At 46.7% G+C, this 19930-nt stretch overlaps 5 protein-coding genes across 5 annotated transcripts; 2 read left to right on the plus strand and 3 right to left on the minus strand.

The window, feature by feature from the left end:
• Nucleotides 1-4302: 4302 nt before the first annotated feature.
• On the minus strand, nt 4303-5246 carry EDB93DRAFT_848560 (uncharacterized protein). The gene is made up of 5 exons (XM_041457687.1): nt 5082-5246; nt 4939-5032; nt 4822-4885; nt 4611-4775; nt 4303-4561 (listed from the first exon to the last, which is right to left on the minus strand). The coding sequence occupies exons 1-5, from the start codon at nt 5149-5151 to the stop codon at nt 4511-4513; spliced, it is 444 nt and encodes a 147-aa protein (XP_041303377.1). The 5' UTR covers nt 5152-5246; the 3' UTR covers nt 4303-4510.
• Nucleotides 5247-6549: 1303 nt separating this feature from the next.
• EDB93DRAFT_1254585 (uncharacterized protein) lies at nt 6550-7341 on the minus strand (the record flags this gene model as incomplete). Its single annotated transcript, XM_041453642.1, has 5 exons — nt 6550-6591; nt 6641-6805; nt 6861-6927; nt 6981-7080; nt 7125-7341. The coding sequence occupies 5 exons, from the start codon at nt 7339-7341 to the stop codon at nt 6550-6552; spliced, it is 591 nt and encodes a 196-aa protein (XP_041303378.1).
• Nucleotides 7342-9053: 1712 nt separating this feature from the next.
• Nucleotides 9054-12904, plus strand: EDB93DRAFT_1092911 (AAA domain-containing protein; the record flags this gene model as incomplete). The annotated part of the gene is given in 7 exon segments (XM_041446471.1): nt 9054-10159; nt 10772-10940; nt 10957-11142; nt 11254-11551; nt 11603-11851; nt 12180-12183; nt 12277-12904. Coding segments are annotated over 7 exon segments (2640 nt in total), but the record flags the coding sequence as incomplete, so codon positions are not given.
• Nucleotides 12905-15643: 2739 nt separating this feature from the next.
• On the minus strand, nt 15644-18374 carry EDB93DRAFT_1092883 (uncharacterized protein; the record flags this gene model as incomplete). Its single annotated transcript, XM_041446468.1, has 5 exons — nt 15644-16026; nt 16078-17353; nt 17483-17824; nt 17886-18173; nt 18222-18374. The coding sequence occupies 5 exons, from the start codon at nt 18372-18374 to the stop codon at nt 15644-15646; spliced, it is 2442 nt and encodes an 813-aa protein (XP_041303380.1).
• A 390-nt stretch (nt 18375-18764) lies between these two features.
• Nucleotides 18765-19820, plus strand: EDB93DRAFT_1254589 (uncharacterized protein; the record flags this gene model as incomplete). Its single annotated transcript, XM_041453643.1, has 2 exons — nt 18765-19292; nt 19344-19820. The coding sequence occupies 2 exons, from the start codon at nt 18765-18767 to the stop codon at nt 19818-19820; spliced, it is 1005 nt and encodes a 334-aa protein (XP_041303381.1).
• Between the last annotated feature and the right edge of the window lie 110 nt (nt 19821-19930).

The following is a 19930-nucleotide window of genomic DNA, read 5'->3' on the forward strand; positions in this document are numbered from 1 at the left end:
GTCTTGCCTGGCGCTTCAACTTCGCTGCCTTCACAAACTTGATCTGTTTTCGAATCACGTTCTTTTTTATATATGTGGTACATGTATATGTGTTGTATCTACCTAGCAGCCCACAATGACCGGTACAGTCCACACAGATAACGAAGACGAACCTATCGTGCATCCTTGTCCCATACACAAGATCAAACCCACTGCTGCCCTCCTCCAACACTTGGAGAAGGCCGCCCTTCCATCCCAAACTAAAGCTATCAATGAATTCTGTGCCGCAGAGGCAGCCAAGCGTGCTTCGGAGGTTTCTGCCCAACCCAAGCCTGTACCTCCCCCACCCACAGCTATTCCCTCGTCCAATGTGCCTCCCCCACCCTCAGTTATTCCCTCGTCCAACAAGCGCTCGCATCCTGATGATACCTTCGTCGACATCGAAGACGACGAATCTGTCGACAAAGACCACGACTCGGTTCGCGAGGATGCTCGTACAAACCCTAAGCCTCATAGAAAGAAACAGAAGGCCCCAGAGAAGTCCCCCGAGTTGGTTGACGGAGATGGGGTTTTCATCGACATTGATGTCTTGATCGCGGACCCAGGATCGTCTCGGGGAGGCAAAACTGCCGATATCAACGCATTCTTTGGAGTGACGTTTGAGCAAACCGGGGCCAATAGCAAAGTGAAGAAACACTGAAAGTGTAGTGTTTGTCCGTAAGTCTACCTTTGTACTCTCATACTACTCGTTCACTCACTCGTTCATAGGAAAAAATGTGTCCTCGTCAATGAAATCACCACCCTTCGTCACCATGCTGAGGCCCATTTTTCCGGCAAGTATCGCAAATGGGCAAACCAACATGCATTCGAATCAATGTTACCTGGCGACATGAAGGCTCGAAAGGAGAACGCTGCGCAGCAAAGGATCAATGCCCATCTCACTGAACACAAGGCCGAACGAGTTGTACCATATTCTGACAAGTTGTTCAGACAAGCTGCCATTGAATGGCTTGTCGTGACTGATCAGGTACGTCTGCCTTCCTCAATTCAAAACCATGACTGACGGCTTATTCTTTTAGCCTATACAAGCGCTTGAACACCCTAAATTTCAAGAGCTGATTCATGTTGCTTCTCGCGCAACCAACGGAGTCAGGATTCTGGGTAGGAAGGGCACTCGTGCCGAAATCATGAGAATGTTTAAAAACCACCTTACGAGGCTAAGGAACACGCTGAACTTGAGTGATGTCTGTTGTCTGTTTGTATTTTGTCTCATTGGGCTTCATAGAGCGCTGCTGTCAAGGGAAACATTAATACCATGTGCGACGCATGGCAAGCGGAGAACGTCGACGGTTATTTTGCGGTCACGGGGCATTGGATTGAAGAGAAGGTACCCATGCAATGGGAAATTGAAAGCTCACTCCTCAGTTTCACGAAAGTCAACAATGCACATAGCGGCAAGTGGCTGGGCGGGGCCTTATTCAAAATTCTTGATTGTGTTGAGATTGCACAGAAGGTAAATCAGTTTATTTGACTACGACGTCTTACAGCGCTCATATAACTTAGCTAGGGCATGTCACCTGTGACAACACTGCAAACAATGGGACGACACTGCAAGAATTTGTGCGCCTATACGAGGCTAAATATAACAAAGTGTTTCCCTGGCGCCAGCGCAAAATCAAGTAAGTCCTGTCATTGTCCGAACTCGCTATGACACTCATTATTTGTGCAGCTGCTTGGCTCACATTATTAATCTTGCAACGCAGAGTCTAATCAGCACGTACAGCAAAGCGCTGTATTACAACCCGCACGAACCAAAAAGTCATGAACCGACCACTCAGGATGAAATAGCCCTTGTTTGAAGTATTTGTGTCAAGGTACATTTGTTTTCGTTAGAATCATATGACACTACTAAGATATATTGATGTCCTGCAGGAACGGTCATCCGCGAAGTGAAAGGAAATGTACCGGAGTGTGCAGACCAAAGCAGGAGTGTCTCAACCAACTCAACTGTTGATTGACATGAAAGTCCGGTGGTCCTCGACATATATAATGCTTAATTGTGCCGAGACAAACAGGGAGGTACGTTATTTCTTATTGTCATAATTCTACTCGTTCAAGCTTATTATCGGCTCTAGCACATTGATACTTTTGTATACGAGATAGGTCGTCAAGAGCGTGACTTGGCAAAATGTGCCAAGATCGACTTCCTTCAACTCTCGGCTGGTGAATGGACACGTGTCGGCCAATTCGCTGATCTTCTTTCAGTATGAGAGTTTCTAATTTATTTATACTAACTTCTCATGTTAATTCTTTAGTATGCCGATGTCGCACAGCAAGCATTCTCATCTGAATGTGGCTCGACTCTGCACCTCGCAATCCCAGAGCTTGAAACCCTCTACAGGGCTTGGTCTTCGCGTGCCGAAAGGTCTAAGTATGCATGGTTCGCTCCATCGCTTCAAGCAGCCGCTGCCAAGGTAGACGAGTATTATGAGAGGACAACTGCAGTCCCCTGCATATATAATGGCAATGTGTAAGTTGTTTATTATAATTCAATAAATACTCTAACGCTTGCAAATGTAGTGCTTGATCCAGTAGGGAAAATGACTTATTTCAAGTGCCACTGGCCAGAAAATTTGCATGATGACATGGTAAGCACTGCGGAGGAAGTGGTGAGTCGAGCTTTTTTTGCCTTTGCACAATAGTCTGATTTTGCCGCCAGTTCAAAGCTCGTTATCGTGAGCTGAATGAAGAAGCTACAGTTTTTGTTGTCATCCCAGCCCACATCGAAGAAAAGCAAGGCAGGTGGTCTCAAGTCACTCATCCGCGAAGTCATCAGTGATTTGGAGCATGACTCACTTATGAACCCCACCCCTACTTCGATTACCCCTACTTTGATTGGCGATCCATCACGGCCATGGAGGGCCAAATTTATGAGCTACCTGGAGACTGTTGAGGTGGCTCTACCACCAGGTGTATCTACCACATCAGTATCAAGCGAGCGCACATTTTCACAAGGTGGCATCACGATCAGCAAACGACGGAACCGGCTTAAAGGAGACATTGTGGAAGCTCTCCAATGTGTCAAATGTGCGATACAACATGACCTTCTCTTTCGCGAGCCTGGACCATCCTCTCTCGTGGAGTCGGAGGCATTTGATGACTCTGAATTGGAAGCTGACAGTGAGGAGAGGACTGATGTCGCAGATGAGGAGGATGCTTGGGATGCTTTGATTTTAGATGATGACGAGTTTTCTGACTAGTTACTTCATGTATTTTCTTGTGCTACTAAACTACGAATCTACAGTTTTGCATACCACGAGGCCGCGGCCTAGTGCGGCTCAAGCCACGGCTTTGGGCTGGCTTGGGCTCACGGCCTAAGCTTGAAATATGGCAAGCCTAAGCCCCCCCAGGCCAAGCCTAAGCCGGGCCGGAACGTCACTAAATCTGCGTCTCGGCATTTCATCACACAGTATTTTTTTTAGTTTAATTGTTTATAGATCGACCGCGGAACGGTCGATATTTCAAAGTGGGGAGGAGGTGTAAGGACCATATGTCCTCTACGCACCGAACCGACTTAGAAATAAGGAGTTCGAACTTATGACAAGTCGAACACAGCCACGTGACTCATTGACGCGAAGAGTTCAACTCTTCGCGTCCGAGTATGTGGATACATTCCTATATACCCTTTTCTATGTCATTTTTCGTACCTTACCTTGTGCACCATCCTCACCATCCCCGTCCTACACCGAGTATTTTCACGCGTTCCGCATGCTACTTGCGCTCGTTCTGGTATAGTAGAACTCACTGCAGACGTATAAATACAGCCCATGTACACCTACACTAATCAGCAGAATATAGACCTTTATTCCCCGCTCCAAGCAAGCCTCCCAAAGAACTTACTCGTTGTCCTTGCCTTTCGCGTCGTAATCGACGAGTCTCGCACTTTTCGTCCTATCGATCAATTCCCTATCGAACTCACAAGCAGCCTTACACATAACTCAAGCTATCCTCTACCGAATCCACGTTGGGAATTCACTTTTTCCAACGTCCCACTGCCACCGAGAGCACTCATTGACTCGCCGACTCAGTACTTGCTCAGAACGTTCAAGTCTTAGTTATCTTCTGAAGAAACTTCCCACAGGTTTTTGGTACACCGTATGAGTCACTCGGACGTTCCCATTTGCCATCCGAGCCCTTTCCTCCCTGAGCCCTCCCTATAGTGACTCTGCCCTAGTACGGACTCCTATGTCGTCCTCGAGTAAGGAGATTTGCACATCGATCGAAAGATCTGAATGTGATGTATTTGACATTCAAAGAAGCTGAGCGTCTAAATAGAATGAACTCGGGTGAGTTCTATAGTACGACTGTAAGGAATGTGTTCTTACCCCCATTCGGGTGTAAGAGACCGGGGGGAAACGGAGAACGAGTGTTCAAGGCAAACGAAAAGGTTCTAGTATGTACTATGTTAGCTGGCGAGTTTCCCAGACATACTAATGTAAAAATTAAAAACATCTGCTTTCAGCTTCTCAGCTCAATTTGATGTGGTGGTGTTCACATAGATCTGGCTTGCAGTGCAGAGAACCTGAAATTCTTTTATCAGCCATGGCTTCGATAAATCACATTTTACTCACCTCGCCAGCATACGCCTTAGTGCAGTCGGGGCCCACGTTCGGGTTGTTCGCGAGCAACGTGCTGAGCGGGATCCCATACTCTTCAGCAACGCTGAAGCACGTGTCGCTGGGTTTCAAAATATAGGTAACCTTGCAATCCTGTCCTTTGATTCCAAGGCATAACACCTATGACGATGAGTTTAGGTGCTTTTCAAGCATCAAAATGTCTTACCTCTCCGACTGCCAAATTATCGCAACCGGGATCAATGATTTTGTTGACTGCCGACAGCTGGTATCTGCGGCATACATTCGATGAACGAGTGAATGGAAGGCATCTAATCGTACGTACGTGGAAACATTGTTTTCTGCAGCGATTGTGTCACATGTATCTCCAGCTCGAACAGCCACAGCACTGTCACAACCAGCAGGGAGTTCACTATTTGCTGTTATAACTGTCAACATAATCGAACCTCGACGAAGACCATTACTGACTCTGAGCAGAGACAACTGAGGCAATGGTGGCAAGCGCAACGAGTCTGGCGGTGAAGAATGAAGCGTGCATGGTGTTCAGATGAGGAAGTTGATAAACAGGCGAGTGGTGTTTGATGCCTTTGAGCTGATTGTTCTAGCTGCCTTTATACGCTTGAACTTGGCGAGCATGGGTCGTTTGACGGCTAGCATTTGCCGTGTTGTCGTCGTGGCTCGGTATCCACTGTGAGTAAATGGACACGATCAAATGGCACGCACGGTGTTCACGGGGGAATGAATTGAATGAGTCTGATATTTGTTCGTTTAGCCTGATGACACGTCGCGACAGGACCCCTAATGATCCCTACCCAGTAGATGGATGCGGAGTGCTTTGTAATAATTTCTATCCAGAAAAACGTCTTTAGGGTGCATATATGCATGAAGACCAACGTATCTCCTCGCAAATTCTGTTGACCATATACTACACGCCAGACAAGTGCGAGGTCTTTCACTTTATTTACACTAGCTGGCACGTCAAGTCACCGTGACGTCGATATAGCCAAACAAATTTACCGATCGGCTAGACACCGCCTTACGAAGTTCGGCTTACCCCGCGGCCTAATCCAGCCTCACATCGCATAACGACACGTTGTCCTAGTAGTTATGCAACGAAAACGAGAGTTTCGTGAACTGCCTTTCTGCCTCATCTTTCATGTTGGGCATCTCAAAACGCGCTCGTCTTAAACTCGAGCGCTTCCTGATTACAGTCATTATACTGCTCTCTCATGAGAACAAGCAGAGTGCTACTTGCCAGTGTGCTATATATCGGGCCCCGACTCGCGTAGTTCATATACTGAATCAATGGAGAGAATGTTTTAAATTTTTTTTCGAGATTTCTCTGAGTTGGCCAGACCGAGATTTTCGACTTGAAGTCTGTATCCACTCCGGGGACATGTCATGTTCTAAACATTTCTTGGAATCGAACTCCCGATCGCTTAAAATGATACAAACAAGCGGGTTGACAACTCAGCTTAAGAATTGACTACGCCTAATAATAATTGACTGATTGAATTTTCTTATTTCAAAAGCATGATGACAAAGCAATTAAATTGTGCGTCCATTAATATTGCTGTATGAATTCGAAGTGATGAGTGCACACTTGTCACATGCGTCAGTTTTTCAGAAAGCTTCACCAGTGCCACCAAGAGTACTCATCGACTCGGGGCCTGCTCAGAAAGTTCAGGTCTTGCTTCTCTTTTGAAGAAAATTTCTACAGGTTTTTGGCGTATGAGTCACTCCATTTGACACTCATCGGAGCCCTCCCATAGTATAGTGACTCTGCACTGCTGACTCATATGACGTCCCCGGGGTAAGGAGACTTACGCGTCAATCAAAAGACTTGAAGATCTGAATTCGAATAGCAACTATGTACTGCATTTGACATATCATTCAGCTTCTACACTAATGTCACAATCAGCTTGGCCCAATTTCATCAGGCAGTGTTCACATAGATCTGTTTCGCAGTGCAGAGAACCTGAAAATATTTTATCAGCAATGGCTTCGACAAATCACATTATATTCACCTCGCCAGGGTACAACTTGGCGCAGTCGGAGCCCACGTTCGGGTTGTTCGCGAGCAACGTGATGTACGAGGCACCAGCCTTATCGGCAACGCTTTTGCACGTTTCTCCGGCCTTCACAACATGGGTAACCTTGCAATCCTGGTCTTTTACTGCAATGCATAAATTCTATGACGATGAGTTCAAAAGTGTTTGTCAGACGTCAAAAATCGAAGTGTCCTACTTGACCGGCAAACAAATTAGAACAATCGGGGGTAACGATATCTTTGTTAACTGCCGCCAGCTGGTATCTGTGACATGCATTCGATGAACGAGTGAATAGAAGATATCTGATTGTACATACGTGGAAACGCCGTATTCTGCGGAGATTTTGTCACATGTATCTCCAGCTTTGACAGTAACCTGACGGGTACAATCAGCAGGGAGGAGATCTAGACGTTTTGCTGTTATGAGTGCTGACATAATCGAACCTCGAAGTATTACTGACCCTTAGCAGAAACAACTAAGACAATGGCGGCAAGCGCAACCAGTCTAGCGGTGAAGAAAGAAGCATGCATCTTGTTTATGTGAGGAGGTTCAGAAACAGGTGAGTGGTGTCTGATGCCTTTGAGCTGAATTTTCTGGCTGGCTTTATACGCTTGAAGGACGTACGCTGGTCTAGTCTGACGGCCAGCTTTTGCCGTGTTCGCATTGTGACTCAGCATCCTTTTACTATGAGTAAATGGACACGATCATATGGCATGCGTCAATGAATGACTTTTGTTCGTGTAGCCTAATGACACGTCGTACGAGAAGCCCTGATAAACTCTACCAAGGACTACCCGGTAGATGGATGCCGGGGAGATCGTATAGCCCCCTCCCAGGGTGGGCCATGGGCAGGCCTAGAACAGTGATATTCTCGCCCCTTTACTAGCACTAGTGCATGGCGCAGAACTGGCAAAACGTGTAAGCATAGGATTGGGATGCAGTTGCACATCAGGAAAAATACACTTGACTGCAGGGGGTCATATAGCCAGTGTAGTACCTGTAGCTGATAAAGACAAGTAGTTGAAGTACAATTAGCTGCTAGCGTGCATCGCAAGGTCAGGCCGGAGCAAAATTTCGTGTAAAATCCTGCGGCAGCGTATACGTGGGATGGGCAGAATGCAGGAGTTTTGCTTTGGCAAAACTGGTTGTGCTAATTGACGCACGGCAAAACTCAGGTGCGAGGGTGGCAGAACTCCAACCCGACAGTAACCGAGATATAACACACCGGGTAATTCTAAATTCAATAGAGCACGAAACCCGACTAAGAAAGAAGGTGGCCAGGATAACGGCGGCCCTTTATGGTGGAAAAACCTTCAAATCAATTTCAAAATTCACTCACTGAGTCTTTGTTGTGATGAACCTCTTAGTTGTACTAGGGTATGCCACCCGCCATCGACATGCTCACTCGTGAAGAAGTTGGCAGTGCACTGCTGTCGAGATGGCACAGGATGATTATTATTGAAGCATCGTTCGCTTGGGCACCTCTGCTCTTGACCGGGCCTTGTGATGCAGATTCAGCGTTCTTATAGGCCCAGAGTGTATCTTGCCTAACGACATTCAAGTTGCCGCTGAATTTGCGGTTCTCAAATAGTTGAAAGGATTGATGGAGTTTAGAGCATTGACGAAGTTGAAGTACTGGAGAACAAGAAATGATACCAAATGCCAAGAGGTAGAGGTAATTAAAACATTAGCGGTGTTGTGAGGTCGAAGGATGGGAAGAGGAGGGAAGAGGCGACCGTCTACATCGATGATGTCCTCATTAGGAATGTTGTACACGTCGACCTTTCTATTTTTCGAAACATTCTGTAAAATCAACTTTCTCGTCCTTCTACGTTCTACAAGATGGCATCGAAGTTCAACTTTCCATCAACTCTTAATTATCTGAAGCAATGACGGTCACCCACCATGCTCCTCTGCATGATAAGCAATATATCATGTTACACCGATATCAGTGTCTTCATTGTGGGCCAAGTTTTCATTCATCAATGGATGGTCATGTCACGATCATGGGTGGTCTAGGGCTGGTGCATGATGGTGTGTACTATGAGCCCAGCTGAGCCCCGAGCCCGTAATTAACTAAATCATGATTTCTTGTTCTGTGGCAGTACTCGAAAATATCTGCGTTCAAGTTTTACATCTGCGAATAACACCCAGACTCTTGCCAAATTGCCAATGGTGCGTGGATCCCTGGATCATCTCGTGTACTAGTTGACTCATGTACAAAATATTCTAGTACTTGAGTCACACTGTTAGTATTATCAGGTCTGTAGCGCTGCTGATTCAAAAGTGGCCCTAGATAGACCTGGTACCCACGTATGAACGCCCGCAGTTTTGCTCTCGTCACTCAACTACCCACAACCTACGAGTCACAATCGTTCCTAACTTGCCTCTCATGAATCGACAAGCTCAGCTTGAGAAACGTTTTAACAACATTCTCCAAGGCAGAGTTCCTGCGGATGCACGGAGCTACGCTCACTTTTTGGAAGTGATTTGTGCACAGCAAGACCCTGCAACCTGTATTGATAAAATCGTTAAGAGCTCCCATGGCTCAAGCGCCGTTCAGGCTGCCATGCGGCACAATACTAATTCTCAGTTCCTCAATGGTCCTGCAACCACACTTCTGTTGTATCTCTTCCGAGCAACAGATCTCGGTGACGTCCTGGATCGCCTACTCACCGCCATAGTTGATCCTCCCATTTTTTGGAGTGCCTTCAGCCAAGCATTTGATCAAGGCGAGCTCAATGAGCAAGCCCAGGAAGCATTCGCGATACTTCTCTTTCGCCTCATGTGCCTCCCTACGCGAAATACCTCATCATACCATGACGTCGCAAAGAAGTCTAGTATCCTTGCGAGGCTTCTCGGTTCATCGCAATGGATTGTCAAAGACAATGGCCACCGTATCCAATATATCCTTTCCACATTCAAGTCCGGTACACCTATCGCTGCAGTCGGTGGACCTGGTGGTCGTCATGATAATGATTTCAACGATTTTAGGGAGATCTCCATTCTTCCAACTGCAGACGAAATTCTCTGCCAGCAGCCTCCATTCATTCGCCCGAGCAGCGTGTTGGAGGATCCTGATGACGAGGCAACTCGTATAGCTGACTACTTGGATAATACCTTCCGCATGCTGCGCGAAGACATGTTATATGAGATAAAAGAAGAGCTCCAAATTGTTACAGGGAAAAAGAAAGGGCGTCACCGTGGGCTCACCATTGGCGGTGTCAGACTCGGCGGTGTTTACTGCGATACAGATGATGGAAAGATTCGGTGGGGCATCAAACTCGAATGCCAAGATGATTTCGAGTCGATGAAGAATCTCCCCGACAAGGAGCAGCGCGAGACTTATCTCACAAAGGATCCTGTGGGCGTCAAAATCCTCAAACATCAGTCTCTCATGTGCATACTTTCGGGAAATAAAATTATCAGTCTCGCAAGCGTTCATCGCGTCGTGGCACTTCTTGCGGACAAACCACCTGTTATTGTAGTTCAGCTGTAAGGGGAGGCTAGTATCACAAAGACGCTCCTTCAGTTGCAATCATCCAATGCTGTTCGGCTCGTTCAGATCGACACTGCCCTTTTTGCATTCGAGCCGGTCTTGAAGGCTCTGCAGAACATGCAAGTCATTCCGCTGTCGGAGGAGCTCTTGTTCTGGAAGGATGGGAACATTATCGGTAGCGCTGCGGTGACCACGGCTCAGGTTACGCGTCCACTTACTATAAATCCGTCCGTGGATTTGAAACAGCTCCTAGGGCTTTCATCTAGTATTGTCCTCGATAAGTCGCAGGCGGCATCGCTATTGGCAGGACTTACGCAGAGGCTTTCCCTCATCCAAGGCCCTCCAGGTAGCGATCGTCCACTCATTTCTCGGTGGGCCACAGGATCTGACGCTGGGCAGTTCAAAGCCGAACCTAATGTACTAGAGGCGCGAGATATCTGGAAAATGTCTCGGGATGCTCGCCGGAACATGATGAAGAGATGGAAGTCGGAGATACGCACATTAATTCTCAAGGAGATTTGCACACTTGGTACACACTACAACGAATGCCAAGATCAACTGACACGCAAATTCGGCGAAGCCAGGGTGGCAACCCTCATGGGGAAGAGAATAATCGCATGCACGACGACTGGAGCAGCCATGTTTGCACAGGACATTCGTGCGGCGAGTCCTGATGTCCTTCTCGTCGAAGAGGCTGGCGAAATCCTAGAAAGCCACATTCTCACCGCTATGGGTCAGAGTATAAGGCAGATGATTCTCATTGGTGATCACAAGTATGTGAGTCAATCTTCAGTACATCTCGCTCAACCTGACTCCTTACAGGCAACTGCGTCCTAAAGTCAAAAACTACAAGCTAAGTGTTGAAAAAGGTGATGGGTTTGAGCTCAACAGATCACTATTCGAGCGCTTGGTTCTCAAGGGCTTTCCTCATGAAACTCTAACAGCCCAACATCGTATGCGTCCAGAAATATCAGCGTTTGTGAGGAAACTTACGTACCCCGACCTCACGGATGCTCCCAAGACCCAGGGCCGTGACAACATTCGTGGTATTCAGAACAACATCATCTTCATTGACCACACTCATTCTGAGGATGACGACTCCCGTATTTCAGACAAAGTCGACGGGGTTTTGTCTGGGTCAAAAAAGAACACCTATGAAGCAGAAATGGTTTGGAAGATCGTACGCTACCTCGCTCAGCAAGGCTATGGGACGGAGGAGCTAGTCGTTCTCACACCATACCTTGGGCAGCTCTCACAGCTTCAAGATGTCCTGAAGGGGGACAACGACCCTGTGCTCAATGATCTCGATTCACATGATTTCATCCGTGCCGTACTTATGCCTGCAGCCAATAAGACGTCCAAGAAGCGCATCAGGCTTGCCACGATAGGTATGTATCTGCTACTCAACTAGTAGCGGACAGCTAACATTGTTTGAATAGATAACTATCAGGGCGAAGAGAGTGATATCGTCATCGCCAGTCTGACAAGGTCCAATAAATCCAATGACATCGGTTTCATGAACTCCCCTGAACGTTTGAACGTGCTTATCTCTCGGGCTCGAGATGGACTCATCATGATCGGGAACTCACAGACATTTATCAACGCTCGGAAGGGTAAAGAGCTATGGGGGGAATTCTTCGAGCTCATTAAAAAAGGCGACTACATGTACGAAGGCTTCCCGATTAAATGTGAACAAACCTCATAATCATCAAAATACTCGTCTACATGGAATCCACAGCTCGAACTGGTTATCAGACAGCAAGAGAAGGTCCCGTTACCCAGGACCCTGGAATAACCCAGCATCATATATTACTCTTACTGCATACCCCAAGATTCCTGTACTTACCCGCGCCAGCGGACCGAGTACGCGTTAACATACCTCAGCACGGACTCATACATTTTCGAAACTGAGACAAAGTCGTCTCGTCTTCAAACCAATTGCATGTCTAAAACGGCCGGCGGGAACGGCGGACTGATGGGGGTACGCCTCACATCAGGGCATTCATGAATTGGGAGATGCGTTAGGACACGGGTGTCCTGTAGACTGGAACGTAATGTCCTGCATAGAGTACACTCTCAATAGGACAAAAATTGGACACAGAAAAAAAAAAAGTGAACAACACCCGGATCGAACGGTCCTGATCAAATCTGCGTCCGAATTTGATACTTTCTGTCCCGACGGTGGATGGACGGTGGATGCGCAGAAATATGGTAAGATTTTGGAAATTGGTAGTGTTGTTTTTACTCACACTATCTCTAGTAACACCACGTTGAACTGCGGCATCCATCCTTGCCCACTAAAGTGTCACCAGATCTCAGACCATTCAAAAATGCCGTGTCAACACCCGTACTCGGGCACGTGTCCTGTCAATCACAAGTTGAAGTGGAAATGCCATCAATCAAAGCCACGCTCTTGCCCGGTTTGTGTCGAGGAAGCCCGACGTGCCAGGAAGAATCGAAAACGAGAACTCGAACTGGAGCAGAAACTAAAAGAAGAGGATCTGCAACGTCAAATACAACGCGAAGAGGAGAAATCAAAACACGAATTACAAATGGCTAAGCTGAATGCTGAGTTAAAGGCGGAGATGGATGCGATGGCTGATGCTCAGGTTGCGCAGCAGCGAGCGAATTCCATAAAACAGAAAATGAAGGATATAAAGGCAGCCAGGGCCAATGCGCAGGCGCACGCTGATGCCGCTTATTCTGCTTCGCCGTCCAGGACCCGCCACACCTTTATCTGATCCGCGATCGAATGTGCCACCGCCAAACCCTACTCCTCCGTCATCGTCACTGCCCAATTAGCTGTCAAAAATGAAACCTTCGACTACGCTTAACAGAGCTCGAGACCTCTTGTGTCAACGTGGCTCCGAAGTACCCTAAAATTTCACGTACATTCTTCTCTCTTGTTGGGCCAGGTTCACAAATGACGTGATTGTAGATCACGAGCTCATTCAACAAATCGGTGGAGGTACCTTCTTGAGCGTCTGCAGAGCTGTCAATGTAGAGAACCATCGAGTGGCAGCATGTAAAGTAATATTTATCAAGGAGCAGACTACCGAGAAGGAACGCGACATAAGCTCCTCAAGCACAAGCGCGTCCTGGAGTTTCTACATGCCGCTGTGGTGGAGCGCAAATCTAAAGATTGCTATGTCCCTGGAATGTACATGCTGCTAGAGCTTGCTGCAGGGGGAGACCACTTTGATAAGATTCCATGCTCTGATTCGAGTCCTCTCGCATATGCAGCATCATGGTAACAGCACCGTTTCGCAGCTGACAGAATATCGTACTTAATGGTAAATTTGAAGGCGCTCATCTGCGCTTCTAGAGTCCGGTACTTGTGTCAAGCACGACGAAGTGGTAAGGAGTCAAGCTGAACATTTACGACCTTTCGAATGACACCTTCTGCTTCAGATTCAGATGGACTTGTCGCGCAGTTTCAGAGGAAGGAGTTGAGGAGAACTTCATATTTGCATGCTGTGAGTACTGGCCGATTTCGCGAGCATCATCTGGAAGGCTTCAATTACTTTGATATGGTGGTGTCGCGCGACATGTACTCGACTGATATCCAACATGAGACGAATCCTCGCGATGGCCTACGTATTTCCAAAGTGAGCACTAGTCAGGACCTTGCCTGAGCTTGTGTCATGGTATTTTTTGGGCGTCGACAAGCGCTTCCTCCCATAGCATTTTATCTAGTGATTTCGCCTTGCTATGGTTTGCCAATATCGTGCCGCTTGTAGAATACAGGAGGAAGGGGAATGAATGGTGACGGGCTTTGTGTTGAGTGCGAGGATCTATGGCACGAAGCACGCTCGACTTGTGTTATAAGCGTCAAGCACAAAAACACTCCTTTGAAATGGAAACTTCAGGGCTTAGCAGCAAAAAAAAACCGGAAATAAAATAACAAAAGGACAGGAAATCAACAGAAACATGCCACCGGTGCCGGTTTCTAAATTCTCTTCCTTGGGCACTGCCTGATCTGATGACATCTTATCCTGAACTCCACTCAGAATGTGCTTGTTACATGTATGTAGATAGTGGCATTTAATATCGGCAGAGCTGAGCAATGGAAGGCCCAGGTCGATTTGTCAACCTGAGGGTCACCAGAAATGAACATGATTATCAGAAGATGGAGAAGCGACGGGTCTACCCGACTTGCTTCCAAAGGGATGTTCAATTCTAAAATGTCATTGTCAATGTCGACTTGACCTTACGGCCGTCCTCTCGTAAACTACTTGCGCAGACCCTGAACCTTTCCTGATTTAGCCGCTACCGTGTCGGTTAAACCTTCGCATGGGAGGCATTCTACACCTTATCCCAGAGTATCCTCGTCCCAATCCTCGCTGTATAGAGCCTAGGTTAGCTACCTGAACATTCACATGTACGAGTAGTAATTTTCCTAAACATTTATTCATGATACTTTTGAATCATTGATTTGGGGAAAGATTTAAACATTATTGAGCAATACTACATAGAATGGTTTACTGGGAATAGGATTAGGAGGATACTCTGTGAAAAGTAGATTTCGCAATAAACATGAAAAGCTTTGAGTAGTGAAATTGGGCTCTAACAGCAATTGCAAGGAAGGATGTAGAGTGCAGTAGACGCAAGGTTTGACGACTAAATCAGGAAAGGTTCAGGGTCCACGTAAGTATTTACGAGAGGACAGCCGTAAGGTCAAGTCGACATTGACGACGACATTTTAGAATTGAACATCCCTCAAGTGACAAGTCACATAATTAATATTGTGAGCGACAATATTACATTATGATAATGTGCAGCTCTTCAAGGTTGCGCAGCGATTCCTTACAGAGGTCGATGCATTCCACATCATCTGTTGTATCAAAAGCGGACCATACGATAGTAAACCGAAAGAAAGGTAGTAAGTTTCTAGCTCAGGTTCTACATAATGCACTAAACCTAATTCTCGCTCGCACTAGGCTACATTTGATAGTCGCACTGGACAGTTTTTGGCAAGTGCATTTCTCCTATCGCAGCGGAGAACTCAAGATCACGGTATCTTTAAAGATGTGAACAAAGTCCATCATGGTTAGGCACCCGGTTCTTTGGAGTTTCTCCACAGCTGTGCGAGGACTTTTTCAACTCACAAACTTTGTTTAAAAATAACACCCCATCGAACTTGAAAGTTTAAATTATGATAGGTGATTTCCTTGCCAAAGTTCAATTCATGCTTCCCGAGTCTCGGTCTGCAAGCAAGTGATGCGAGTTTACAGGTACGCGCGTCCTATCGTCTACATAAGCTACATCTGCAAAACGACTGAAATGAACGCTTAGCTTACGCGCGTTACGGACACTTACGAACGCTTACGACCTCACTAGCGAACTCACGCGATTGGTGGAGATGCTGAACACCAATATTACTCACCGCATCTGGCTGATAAAACATAAATCCGATTATCTTTTGCTGATAAGATGCGATAGATGGGCAATACAATTGATCAAGCTAATCGAGCCGCTATCTACACAAATTCAGTACTAAATGTATGATAGCTTTCTTTGTCCGCAAAGTTGTTCAGAAAGAAACACTCGTAACATTCCAAACAAGTGGTTGATGAAACATCACCAGCCACTTTCTCACCGAAGCATGGTATGAGTTCAACTGCAAGTGTTACATCCGTCACTCGTACAACAGCCCCCTCTCTATGACGGTTGCCGTTTTGATCCTGCGTGTATGCGTGCTCAACAGTCCACATCGCGAGTTTGGGCTGGTCATCAGGACTGGAAACGAAGCGGAAAAATTTGATGTAGAGAAGTGGGTCAGATAGATAAGATGGTAGTTCTAGATTGGAGCCTCGTCGAGCCACCGGTTGAAAAACCAGTCGAACCTGTGCAACACGACTTGCTGTATATGATATTAATAGTGCTAGAATGTAGGCGCATAGAATATACATACTCGTTTTGCCATTAATTCCCATGGCATCGATGAGAACAGTGTCACAATTGCCAAAGGGAAAATCATCACTTGGCGGGTGCGCTTGCACGACTCTGCTTGGCATGATGACGTGTTGCTGGAAGGCTGAATGAAGTTGCAGCCGAAATTTGTTCCAAGCATGGTAGCGCCCATATCTGGGGTCCCAGCAGGCATGTTCGCCACTGGACGATGATGAACGCGCGATAAAGTTGGCGAGTGCACAATTGAAGTTGGGGAGCGTGTATTTTGTGCATATTTCAGTTGGCAACATTGATCTGTAGTCTGGAGTGACATTCACTTGAAAAGCGGTCCGTGCGTCTCCAGAGAGGATGCCTTTAAGGAAATGGTTACGGACTGGTCGGGGACCATGAACCGACTTGACTTCGTCGGGAAGAACACGGGAAACCCACAAGAGTGCAGGGTTAGTTACCGCAACCTCCTCCTCCTCGGCATGCATGGCATTGACCAATGGCACCCCACGAGAAGTCAATAGGGCATACAGGTCGAAAACTTCCATGGATTCTTGGCAGTTAAGAAGCCGCACGCACTGCTCCATGAAGTCTTTGCTTTGGCGAGACGTCTGGGAGAAAAGATCCTTACAATGTGTGATCAGCAAGCGCTCTGTTGTATTGGCCGAGAACTGCATCAAAGTGCCTAATCGCTGGACTGTACCCTTGAAGCTTTGCAGTAGCTCGAGTTTGGGAATAAAAAAATCCTCTTTGATGCCCTTCTTCCCCTTCCTTGCTGCGGCCTCGATAATAGTGCCCTTGAACGAATGGAAGTCTGAAAGAGCCTGCTCCATCGACTGAAGTGTTGCAGGCGAGTGAACCGGATTCTGTGCGAGGTAAATGAACTCCATGATGGCACAGATTGAGCGAACAAATTGGGGTGGAGCAGCACCTGCAATTGATGCAACAATGGTGCGTTGAATTTCTCTGTATTCACGGCCCATCATTTGCTTGACATGTGTGACGCCTTTTGCGAAGTGACGTGTGCCGACCCGCTTATGCTGGACAATGAAGCGGTTATCAAGTTCATGAGCACCTACAACCTCCTTGGTCCATTTGAGCAGGTGGTCAGCGAAAAATTTGAAGCATGTATGTAGGATTTCACCAGCGAGGAAGACAGATGGACACACGTAGGGCCAATCGCGCATGTGAACTCCGGACAGGTTGACAGCTTTGGCCGCTTTCTGAAATTTATCCAGATCCCAAGGATCAACTTGGCGGGATACGTCAACAAGAAGTTGCAGCGTATGCTTTCCAGTATGGGGGGGATGGAGGGTTCCATCGCCAAAATCCTGTTGCACTGCCAAAGTCACGGGGGATGCATTTTTTGCGACTGCAGCAATCATAGAAGCCTCCAGCAGGTCGCATACATGAGAGACGAGTGGTGTAAAAACGTAATGAATGTGTCGGGAAGGGTCAGGCATGAAACATCCATCTGCCGCTGCAGCCTTGAGATTAGCAAGAACGAGATCCATGCACTTATGCCACAGCCGCGCCTGTAGAATACTTTGATAGTCCGGGTGCACGCGGAACTTTGCGATTGGCATATAAGCAATACATCGCCAAGCTCGTAAGGTTGCCTTGGAGCGAACCTCTGAATCAATGTTGCCGATAGTAATGAAGACTGGGTGCATTTCGAGTCCTCCAGTGATTTGCGTTACATGCGTTTTATCGGATCCCAAAATGATCGGCACTTGAGTTGCACCGACAGGGAGATAGTCCTAGAAATTCACAAAGTCAATCTGTGGTTGAGCGAGGAATAGACTGACAGAGTAAGCCAACCTGAATTTTCCATGCCATATCAGTGCTCATATAATCTCCATATTCACACTGGTTTCCAACATTAATGATGTGAGGAGTATAGGACATATGATTCACAAAGATCGGGTCCCCAAAGAGTTGTTTGACGACCTCTAGGGCATCACGCCAAATGAGCTCAACAGGATGGACTGTCTTATAGCCCGAAAACTCAATTTTGGATACTTCCCACTCCATAAAACAAGGGAGTGAGTCCATCCAGTCTAATAGTTGGTCTTTCGTAGTGAAAGATGGTCGTTCACGAGTGTTAAACTGCGAAAGAACTTGAATAAGAGTTGTAGATGTAGCTTGGACATTTACCCATTTCAATTTCAGGAACTTGATCATTTGGGTTTGGGTTAGATTTTCAACCAAGAACTTCCCTAATTCCCATTCGCCTTCATCTTGGAAAGGGTAGTAACGGTTTATCTTCCGCCGATACACATATGGATCATCTTCCAACCTATCGAGCATATTTCTGCCGACGCCGAAGATGTATCCAGCTTTCAGATAACAAGTACCAGTGGCAGGCATTCGATCGCTTCCACATCAACGGAATACAGGAGGGACAGGTAAGTCCTGTGGTCGCACTTCGGATGGCCAACAGGTAGACTCAGAATTAAGATGCAGGATAAGCGCCTCGACGGATGAAAAATCTCCCAAGTTGGGACATAACATGCTAGATGTATGTGCACATCAGTATCATAATGGAGCCAACAGAAGGTACTCACATTGTAGTATAGCTTTGACTTTGCCCTCAGTGTATAATTTGCAGTTGTTGGAATTGACAAGTCTTTCAAAGTCCGCAGACTACGCATCTCTACGCCATACTACAGCCTGCGGTAGTAAGTTGCCCAGCAGACGATGGAATTTGCGCCTTCATCTCCTATCGCCTCTCCTCCTCGATCAAGCAGTCCTGCCCCCACTAACTCGAGTTCTGCGACTCGGGTTGAACCAATCTCATTTGATTTTAATAAGAAGACAAATTATTTGAACTCTCCTCATTTGATGACATCTGACATAGGCTCTGGTTCTGATGCAGGTTCTCCCAGTGTTCCCCTCTCCCCAGTTGATGAGGTGCCTCAACCCCATGAGGCAAGGCAGAGTATATTGTATAATGTACCCAAGTCTCCGAATGCAAGGCGGAGCATATTGTACAGACACCTTAAATCTCCTTCGCACTCTCGCCTCAAATCTTCTTCCTGGCAGCCTGGAAAGCCTTACACCAAAATCTCTGTATCTCCTCCCCGTCGTGGTCAGCATCTAATCGAGCGAATGTCAAAGAAAAACATTCCATACACTTCCCATCCAGCTCCACTGGAGCTTCGATTTGCAGCTCGTGTATCAGGGCAAGGATTTAAACCAGAATTCACGGCCGAAGAAATTCATGAGGTATGTTCCTCATCATTAAATATTTCTGCAGATTAATTCATAGGTCAAAAGCGAGAGGAAGCAATTTCCAAAGGCTTCTCACACTTGAGCCTTGCAACTTTGTACGAATTGTTCAAATCCAAGCTCACTGGCCAAGAAGCTGCATGCCAACGTCTTGTGATGACGACATGGGAGCTCGAGGCATCAGAACGGTACACAACGTTTCTCAATGGACTTCATCATGAGAACAAGGATCGCCTCCTTTCCAGCGATGAAGAGTTGAAATGGATCAGAAGCGTTTTTTCTGACCGGTCACAAGAAGAACTTGAGGACGATATCAACTACCTTCAAGCCATTTATGACGATGATTGCGAGATACTTTGGGCTGTAGCTGCCCAAGCGGATGTTCTCAAAAAGCATTTAGGATCACGTGTCCAAGCAGATATATTGGGTTCCATGGGAGAGTCTTCCCACTTGCCCCAATTTGTCGGTAAATCCTCTGGTACAGACGATAGCATGAATGATGACGATGATCAAATCAATGGGTAGTTGCAAACGTCCAATCTTTCCTTATATGTACTTATGCCCTTCGAGTCATGGTATGTAATTGTACTTGTCATTGTCAGGTCGTTTTGCTCACACTGATCCATATCGCAGTA

The sequence above is a fragment of the Suillus bovinus genome (assembly GCF_016758785.1).
Source record: "Suillus bovinus strain UH-Sbo-P2 chromosome Unknown EDB93scaffold_76, whole genome shotgun sequence".
Classification (NCBI taxonomy): domain Eukaryota; kingdom Fungi; phylum Basidiomycota; class Agaricomycetes; order Boletales; family Suillaceae; genus Suillus; species Suillus bovinus.

Excerpts from the sequence above, each read along its gene's own strand:
- EDB93DRAFT_848560 (XM_041457687.1), bottom strand. The coding sequence starts at position 5,151 with ATGCACGCTTCATTCTTCACCGCCAGACTCGTTGCGCTTGCCACCATT. Across the intron at positions 4,886-4,938 it reads GCAGAAAACAATGTTTCCAC|ATACCAGCTGTCGGCAGTCA; the intron begins GTACGTACGATT and ends TGTATGCCGCAG. Across the intron at positions 4,562-4,610 it reads CTAAGGCGTATGCTGGCGAG|GTTCTCTGCACTGCAAGCCA; the intron begins GTGAGTAAAATG and ends AAAGAATTTCAG.